Source organism: Leptidea sinapis, chromosome 1 (assembly GCF_905404315.1).
Source record: "Leptidea sinapis chromosome 1, ilLepSina1.1, whole genome shotgun sequence".
In the NCBI taxonomy this organism is placed as follows: Eukaryota; Metazoa; Arthropoda; class Insecta; order Lepidoptera; family Pieridae; genus Leptidea; species Leptidea sinapis.
In genome coordinates this window covers 32,023,736-32,033,647 of record NC_066265.1, presented here as the reverse complement: position 1 = coordinate 32,033,647, position 9,912 = coordinate 32,023,736, and the positions used below count along the sequence as shown (strand labels likewise).

Genomic DNA, 9,912 nt, shown 5'->3' with positions numbered 1-9,912 from the left:
CATCAAGGTCAGGTTTTTATGTGGAATACTCCGAAAGTAAAACTTCTGGGTCTCAAAATTTTGTGTGTCTGGACCACGGTGCGGCAGCAAATACCAAATAATTTTCAAAGTAACTCGATGTTATCACATACAGTAAAACGATCGCCTGCTCACAGTCTAGCGCTCTATAAGATTCAGGTCCGACCGCTACTATTTTCTCTTGAGTAATTGGAGGCCCAATAGCAGGAAATAAGCTATAAGTATTCACTCATTGGCGTTGACTGGGACTTACAGTACCTATTATTTATGGCAGGTAATTTTACCTCTCCGTTTGACACAATTAACATTAGAGCATTATGATTTATGAACCAGCTTTTGACATACCCGAGGTTAAGACAGTACGAGGTCGCCATGGTCGATCTTCTAGTAGATTTAATTTAAACGTGATGAGCGGCGACTACCCAAACCATGGGCAAACACTTGGCATTTCATCTGCATATGTAATGGCAGTTTTTCCAATTACAGAGCATAACGCGACTCAGTGCCGAATTGTGCTGATGCTTAAGGCCTATCGCACACTTTTTGTGCGACTGAGTCTGCGGCACACAAAAAGTCTGCATTGCGCGCAAAATGTCTGGCAGATATTTCACAGATACGACGCACACTTTCGCTCATTTTGTCGGCAGAACTGTAGAGATGTACACGCAATGGAAGTAGAACTTGTGGTGTATTATTTCGTACTTGAGATAAAAAAGAAGAAAATGAGATTTTTCGGTTCATCCTATTCTTTCAGAAAGATTATTAAAGGGACTGTTTCATATTAAACATTCAGTTCTAAAACTATATCCATATATATTTACACACTTCATCCCACCATTTTCTTTTTAATTTCTTTCATGATACTCTGCCAAAGATGTATCATACAGTGCTGGTCTCTTTTCTAATTCTTCTATGTCTAGCGCCATGTTACACGTCAATCACTAGCAACTGCAAACTACAGACTAAATTGTGCGTCGTCTGCGTTAGCGCGTAAATGAAAATATACGTGTCCTCCGCAATTTAGGTACGATAACATACGGGCGAACGAGATCCACGAGGTGGACTTGCATTTGGTTGACGCTCAGAGCAAATCGTATGCCATTTTTATTCCAGTCAATAGGTACTTTTTTCAAACATGGAATAGCAATAAAATGGTTTTAAATTAAGTCTTAAACAAACGTAAATGTAGTAACTTACGTGTTTTTTTTAATTTAGCGGAATGTGCATTTGTTTACGATTCACGTTCTATTTTCTTCCTTCACAGAGTTTGTCGAGTCTATGTAACTAGAATAACTTCAAGATCATAAATGGGCCTCCCATGAGAACAAAATGTATAGATAACGAGGGTTAATACTCCGATTTAAAAAAATAATTAACCTCACAAAAGCAATTTCAAATTTTCTGTAACAAAGCGGTTTTTTCTAACTCTAATATACACACAGCATACAAAGATAATAAAACATTAGTATGTGTTCTAGTTACACACATTTTATTTTCCTATTTTACATGATATAAATTTTAACAAAAGATGATTATATGTTTATGAACATTGAGTTTTAAGGAACATCAGTCGCGTCGAATACACTTGTCGTCTCGCAGGCAACACATTTCGAGTTTCAGTTATACTAATTAGAAAATCACATTGACAAAATATATCCCCAATCACAAATATGGAAATAATATTCACATCTAACAAGCGGCCTCATCATTTGAACCTTTTTCTATAATTAATTAGGTAGTGTAGACAGGTATGAATAGTTATTATAGTCATGGTTAGCAATGTAATTAATAACTAACAGAAACTATAGTTCCTTTTGTCAAAAAGTAGCAGACATGTTCTTATTAAAAAAAAAAAATTTTCACCGATGGACACCTTTCATATCTTGTGACCAACTGCCAATCATTACTTATATATCCTTTATGTTATTGAATACACCTTGCAGATATAATCATACTATCTGATTTGCTTACTATCAGTATACAACTTAATATAATATGTTATATTGTATTAGCGGACCAAATAACAATTATCACCTTAGCTGTTCATGATATACATACACCACGCTACATATTAGGTTCAAATGTGTGATGCACACAATGTCTAAATTACACATCTATATTACTAACATTATTCCTACGGTTAGACATACATTAAACTAAATAATAACTTACACCTACAACTGTATACATTCTAAACGGAATTGTTTTTAGAAAGTCGCAAAACGGCGAAGATGGTTGTGCCTGTTATTTTGGCACCCGAACATTCACCACATAAAAATTGATATTTCAAGCTATTTTGATATGTAAGTCTAACTAAACAAGACACAAAATAATTTATTGATTGCCCATATTACTTTTACACAAATAAGCTCCAAAACTGATGTTTTATTATTACTAATTGTGCTAAATAAACAAAACAATAATTGACTAATTCATTTAACTAGACAACTAAATCGCGATCACATTCATTCGTTTCATTAAAATCCATTTGATTGCATTATTAGTTCTGAACTGGGATGAATTTAAACAATCACAATCTGGGTTTAAAACTATAAAATAATTTTAATAATTGAGAAATGATTTCCAAATGATATTCAAAGCATCAAAATAGCTTACATGGTCGTGTTTGTGAATAATTAATTGCTTACAATTTAAAATATAGTTACTGACATTAAATTACAACATACCATCAAATCACGATTATACTGACTAATCACAAAATACATAAACCCTGAATGTTTACGAAGCACACAATATATTTGACCTTATTCATATAACATTAGCTGTACTAATAATATATTTTATTTGGATATTTCAGAAGCACCTTAAAGTTATTACATGTTAATCATTTGTTAGAATTAAATGATCCGTTTTTATATCAAATTGGTATTTTATTGTGTATGAGTAAGGTCAAAAGTATGCTAAACCATACCATTTTAATATAATTAAGTAGGAAATATGCATTAGTTATTTGAGATCATCGCAATATTGCGGTAAAAATGACTCAATTCATGGGTCACATCTTACAATTAATTTTATATGCAGATTGCAACACTGAATGAGACAACAGAAGTTTTAAACCTAAATTATACAGATCAGACATCATCAAAGCATTTATTCACAATAATCGCAACTAAATAAGCCTTATAAAATCCCAACATTACGTATTAAAAACAATTTCAAGTCGATAGTAATAAGCTTGTATAATAAATGGGATGGATTGAAATCAGTATGTTATTGAGTATATTATATAGGACTGAGCGAATGAATCATGTTGCATAACGCTTGGTCCAGAGACGTGCAATACGATCATGCTCCTCTCTGTTCTGTAGATATTGTGTAGCGATGCTGCCTACAAGAGGATCGGCTGGAAATAAAAGTTCATTAATAATTATTATCAGTACTTATACAATTTTATTACTTAGAGCCTACTTGCGTAATGAATGTATGTTTAGAATGGTATGCAATGCTAACAATTGGCATGCATACTACGCCTGGATGAGGACTTTATGAATTACATTGGGAGTTCAAACAGAGTGTAGGAGGAGCAAAGTCTAAGTTGCCTCTCATCAGCACCGGTTCTAGCCATACCCGCTACATATCCTATGGTATTTTCGATTCAAAATTCTTATGGTGAATGAAAATGTGACAAACTTGCACTTGGCTAGGCAGGCCTATCAAAGCCTCGAGCTCCAGGGCGCTTTTCACACAAATTTATGATTACATCTGATGTTAAGTGATCACCCCATCCCACATTCTTTTGCAACATCAGAGGTATCAAAAAATGTTGCCGACCTTTAAGGAAGGTACTTTCAAGTAACTTTTAGGTACCAACAGGTTAAAAAGGAAGGAAGTAGCCATGTTGTATTGTCCCGGAAACAGCACAAGGGGGCTCATTCAACAAGCACGGTTCAACATGGGAGAAAGTTCCTTAAAAACCACACTGTGGTGGAACACCTCACATCCAGATGGTGAGGATGATATTCTAATTTGTCATGTGATGTATGAAAGTGGAATTTGATGGCAGGAATCAGGTCGTACATCTAATATTGGCCAGCTTTGTAACCACAATTATAATCGACATATTTTATTTATTAGTGTCACTAGTACTCTTTTCATTTTGTTGATAATCAAAATTATGTTTCAAATTTATATTTACCCGGATTGCAATCTGTGAGCAATGAGCAAATGGAAAGCAACACTTTTGATATTGTCAATGCAGGAGACCAATTGTCCTTCAAAATATCTAAACATATTACACCTTGACTGTTTATATTGCAATGATATATCCTTGTCCGGAATGTAACCTGAAAAAAAATAATCTCAATACAGCCACAGTTTAACCAAACATGGTTTTTGATGGGAAGAAACATATGATACACTCTACTGACTACACTTTTGAGTATTATACAAACAAAATATTATGCCTCATGGCCTATATTTATATACTATAAAAATTATTCATGGTTGACAGATCTCAAATCTGACCTATATCTCTTATATTACTTTTAATGTTATATAATGTATATGTATAAACAATTTTCAAACTGGTTTGATAAAAATTAATGAACAAAAGCCTATTCATTTCAGAATAGCAGGAATTTTGATATATATTTGAAATATACTGTATAGCCGAGTGGTTAGTGATCCAACCTACTAAACTAGAGGTCCCGGGTTCGAATCCCGGTAGGTGCAAGCATTTATATGATGAATATGGATGTTTAAATGTATTTATGTATGTTTATATGACTTTATGTATGTTTAAGTAAGTATATTGTATTAAATATATCATTGTCTTGTAACCCATAACACAGGCTATATATGCTTAACTTGGGGCAAGATAATTTGTGTAAAAACTGTGTCAATATTATTATTATACTAAATTAAAACAGTATTTTTTTAAACCATACATTGCTTAATCACAAAATATATATTTTTATATCCAAGCTCTGGTTTGCCAAACTGCTGGGAAGTTTCTTTTTTTTTTATACCTTGGAATCAGTCTTGTTGACTATGCAGTAGTAGCACACTTCACAGCATTCAGAGTGCTGTTTCCAGTGAAGTTAAAATATATAGCCATATAAATTTCTGGGAATAGCAATGAATATTTATTTATTTAATATTTTAAAGAAAGCCAACAGCTGGTTTTATATACATTAAAATAATTAACAAAGATAATTCGTTCAAGCTAATAATAGGCTTCGACATGTACAGTGTTAAAGGAGAGTTTCGAAAGTATTGATTTCACTGGAAAATATTAATTACCATTAATTACTAGAACTCACTATACTATCTCATTTTCATTATAGCAGCAAAACACAAACTTAATGACATAACATATTGAATGCCCTTTATGGACTTGTACATTTACTCTCCGCATATAACTATTATAATTGTTTCTGTGTTATTCATTTGAATAGGTAATAATGACAAGGCAATTGACATTGTTTAATAACAAATTGTTTTAATTATTATTATTACTTTATTATTTTACTTGTATGAACTCCCAACTTACAAAATAATGATCAGCCCTTGCCTTTAATTAAAATTAAAAACATACATGTAATTAATGAAATTCTCTTTTGAAACTTTTATCACCTTTTGAACTGTTTTGACTTCTCAAAATACTAAGCTGATTGTTTGTGAAGGGTCACATTTTTTAGTTTCCATTATACTCATAAACAAAATAAATATATTTCACACCATATAATAGAATCATATACATATAGGAACACTGTGCCATATAGTAACCAAAGAATAAAAGGTACTTTTTCTTACTTTTTTTTACACTTAAATAAAAAATCTTACAACACTCTCTTATCTCTCATTTACTATTAATTTGTATCACATATATATATATATATATATATATATATATATATAAAAATTGTGTGTTAATGTGATATGTACATAAGTAAATAGAAACTATAATTCAAATACCTTTGGAGGCTTGAACGGATATTCTGGTGAGAAGTGAATATCCAAGAAGAACACTCCTCCTTCATAAACAGACCCTGGGGGTCCCAATATTGTAGAAACCCATTCATACAGGTTATCTCCTTTTGGTCCAGCACTACAATTTGGTGGTGGGTCTAATGTGATCTCTGCCAACTCCTTCTGAATTCTCTTTGCTGATGTTCCGAGTGCCTTTGACATTTTTGGATTTGGTTTATTCTCTTTCGACTCTGGTTTATCTGACAATGCTCCTGCTCTGCCGCGTCCTGTGCCTCCTGATGAACCAGATGCACCAGACATTATCTATAAGTAATTGGGTGAATAACCAAAACAACAAAATGTTAATGAGTGCAAGCTTTAATGAAATTAATAAAACAAAATGAAAAAAATAATGATTTGTGAGGTATAATATGAATATATATATAATATGAATGAAATATAAAGCAAAAAAAATCTAAGCAATTAGTACTCTAGTGATAGTGTCTAATAAGATTATATGCATATTGTATGCTTGAACACACAATATTGTCATTAGATAGCTATAGCAAGGCTAATATTGCTGTACCATGTGTGGCGAATTGAGAAGTGGTTAAAGCATAAACTCGCATGATATTCTTAGTTTTGAACAAATCTTATGACATGGTACATTTTATAAGCTTCATGTACATTATATTTGTGTTACTGTGTCAATGTACTGCCACAATGGTAAAAGAAATAAGTAAACAGAGTTAAGTTTTGTATGTTACATTAACTTTTGTATTTTTGTTATACCATGAAATAAAAAAATAAAACAATTTAAAGAGACACACAGGCATTTATTTTCTCAAAATTGATCTTTTGGGGTTCTTTTAAATGTTATTTCAAATATACTAGATACTGCTACCACTTTGGAAACAAATGGTGCTCTGAGAGACAAGAAGCGGCAAAAAACTCTCCCAGCATTCCTTATTTTTGCGCTTTTTTAATAAAATATACAATATTGTACTGTCATAGCTATTGCTTTTAAATCATAAAATTAAATATTACAGTTCCTAAGGAAAAGAATCTGAAATATTATTTGAAGAATTATTCCACTTTATCTTCCATTTAGATAATGGAACTTGAATTACATTCTTCATGCAAATTAATTTTTACATTATTGATAATGTTATTGAACCTACTGCAATTAGGACAAAGTACAATCCATATCCAGGTATTTTTTTCATGTGTGTCTAACAAAGAGTCAAGTCTGCTATTAGCTTGCCTCACACATATCTAAGGTAGGTTAAGCAGCAGTTTCAAACTATAGCAGTGAATGTGTTAATTTGCAATAACTAACATGCAGCATGCAAGTATTTTAGTTCTTAGAAGATTATAAGATCTTATGTTCAAATAAGACGACCCAGCACTAAATTAATCTTAGTAAAGTATACAACTAGAAGGTTTTTAAAGCTAAAGATGAATATTGAAACTGGGCAATCCTTTCAACACAAATGCAGACTTTACCTTTAGGGAATAGCTCTAGATGAACTAACCTGTGCAATTTTAGCTACACATTTTCGAAATGATAACTGCCTTAAACAGCTTTGCTGTTTTATATACTTATTCCAAGTTATTTAACAAAACTACATGGAGAAGTTTCGCATGTTTGAGAACAAAGACTGCACAGCACGCACGGCCCAAGCTAACACAAAATGTTATGTGTAAGAAGTGTTAAAATAATATAACAACTATGAATACAACTCAATAATAAATCTCTAAGAACTGCACAAGAAAGTGAAAAAGATTTATTAGTACCTTACGAATAACAGTCGGCCATTTTGTGGGCTAGCGTTATCCGTCCGATAATATTTTTTTTGGCTCTTTGCTGAACCAAACAAATTAAGATTAGAGATTCATATAAAAAAACAATGTATCCAAATTATGCACAGTCCCCACGTTACACGTAAGTACTAAAAATTTCCACGATCTGTTCCACACGACAAAGCCCCAAGCCCTTCAAATTCCTAGAAACCCAATGATCAGCTTCAAATTTTTCAATCTGTTTTAAGTTATGATAGAATACCTTTAAAATTATAACAATGAGTGATTCACTGCAATGTTAATTTAATACTTCGATTCACTTTATCCACATTTCGTCCATTAAAAGTTACACTCATAAACACAACACTGAAATAGATTAGGTAGCGATGTGAGCACAAATCGTCAGATTATTGCACAAACGCTACAAATCTGGTCTGAGGTAGTATCCCAATACTTACTTTATTATAAAGACAAAAGTTTAATTTATTTAAGATAAACTAAATAACTACAGTTATTTTTATTACGAATACTGAAGTTCACTTCAACATTCCGATTTCCGACATGTTTATTTAAAAAACCGGCGTATTGCCATTTTGTAAAAAACCTTGCTATCGATGTTGTCATAGCAATAAACGAGATTTTTTTTTTTTTTTTAATTTATTTAGTGGCACGGGATGCAAGTCCATAGGCCTAAACGAGATTATCTATCTCCTAAATTACCAGATTTGGCAGCCATATAACGAGGAAAAACATAAGAAGTCTGGCAGCCCTGTTTCAGGTAATATGGTCGGATTTGGTCCGGCCGAACCACTGGAACGACCGTACCAAGTACTACAGTGGACCAATTGGTGCGTGGCGCTCACCCACGCTCACCGGACCGTCCAATGGTCCGGCCGTACCAAATCCGATTATGTGCTTAGGCCATTATAGTCATTTGACCAAACAATAAATAAAATTGGTGTCGAGATCCTTGGTCCATGGGGTCCTAGCGCTATAAGGCTTTTTAAGGAATTACAAATAGGGTTAGTCGACATCACAGTAGATCGAAGAGCTGGCAGCTACCTCGGACAAAGAATTAGTCTAGCTATTGAAACGTTTTTATATAGTTTATATAATATTTATTTATCTATTATTTGATGTGTTTGATAATTGTTAGGATGTAAAAAACAAAGTATTTTTAAAAATCATGCATATATCCTATTAGCATATATAGATATAGAACTTATCAGCAAAAGGATGGTAAAGCACCTTCTCCAAACATCTCAAAATATTCGTTACCACTATAATACGTCTTAGTGAGTTTTTAACGCCTGAAATATATAATCAACAGAAAGGAAGCCGTTCGAATCTCGCGGACACTGAGGCGGCCCCGACACCTCAATCTAAATTGCACAATTCAACAAATACACCACAACCTATAATCAACACTTCAACAGACTTAGAACACAGCACTTCATCGCAAGAAAACGTACAGCATATTAATATAAACAATAAGAAATGCAATATTACCGATGGCGTGAAATCTAAATCTACCTTCAATAAATCGCCGGGCGAGCATTCAACTCGACGTCGTCCCGCTACAAATATAGGTGAAAATATAAGTAATGTACAACGCCGAACTGATCGTGAATTAAGAAATGAGCGTAAAATGGTAAATAGATATAACTTTCGGACCTAGTTCAGACATGAACACACAAAATATTACAAACAGATCGTCAAAACAGTTAAATATCTTTTATCAAAATATGCAAAGCATCTGCAATAAAATACATCTACTTGACCATTTAACTGTTGAATTACCTAATCTACAAGTTATGTGTATCTCGGAAACCTGGTTATCTATAGAAAAACAAAAAACATTACACATAAATAATTATATCATGGCAGCTTCCTTCTGTCGTATACATCATGATGGCGGCGGTGTTTGCATATTTGTTAAAAATAATTTAGAATATTTAGAACGTGTTTATATGTCAGTTATCTCTAACGAAATGGTATTCGAAGTATGTGCAATAGAGATACCTAAAAATAATCTACTACTGATTAATCTGTACTGGCCTAATAGTAGTAGAGAAGTAGAATTGTTTTACAACTTATTAGAAAATCTCCTCATTAACATTAATAAAAAAGAAATGAATAAAAACATTATTATTATGG

At 32.6% G+C, this 9,912-nt stretch overlaps 1 protein-coding gene across 6 annotated transcripts; it reads right to left on the bottom strand.

Moving 5' to 3' along the window:
• Positions 1–1,486: 1,486 nt before the first annotated feature.
• Positions 1,487–8,352, bottom strand: LOC126966275 (ubiquitin-conjugating enzyme E2-24 kDa). 6 transcript variants are annotated; one of them, XM_050810619.1, is made up of 4 exons: positions 8,214–8,352; positions 5,959–6,248; positions 4,178–4,325; positions 1,487–3,385 (listed from the first exon to the last, which is right to left on the bottom strand). In XM_050810619.1, the coding sequence occupies exons 2-4, from the start codon at positions 6,172–6,174 to the stop codon at positions 3,288–3,290; spliced, it is 462 nt and encodes a 153-aa protein (XP_050666576.1). In that variant the 5' UTR covers positions 6,175–6,248; positions 8,214–8,352; the 3' UTR covers positions 1,487–3,287. The 6 variants fall into 6 exon arrangements, with proteins under 6 accessions (XP_050666576.1, XP_050666404.1, XP_050666244.1 ...); XM_050810447.1 differs by having other exon boundaries at positions 5,959–6,276; positions 8,214–8,349; XM_050810287.1 differs by having other exon boundaries at positions 5,959–6,276; positions 8,018–8,335.
• Between the last annotated feature and the right edge of the window lie 1,560 nt (positions 8,353–9,912).

Coding starts and splice junctions, on each gene's coding strand:
- LOC126966275 (XM_050810447.1), bottom strand. CDS start 6,273: ATGTCTGGTGCATCTGGTTCATCAGGAGGCACAGGACGCGGCAGAGCA. Junction 4,326..5,958: donor ATCCGTTCAAGCCTCCAAAG/GTATTTGAATTA, acceptor ATTTTTTTTCAG/GTTACATTCCGGACAAGGAT. Junction 3,386..4,177: donor GCTCACAGATTGCAATCCGG/GTAAATATAAAT, acceptor TTTTATTTCCAG/CCGATCCTCTTGTAGGCAGC.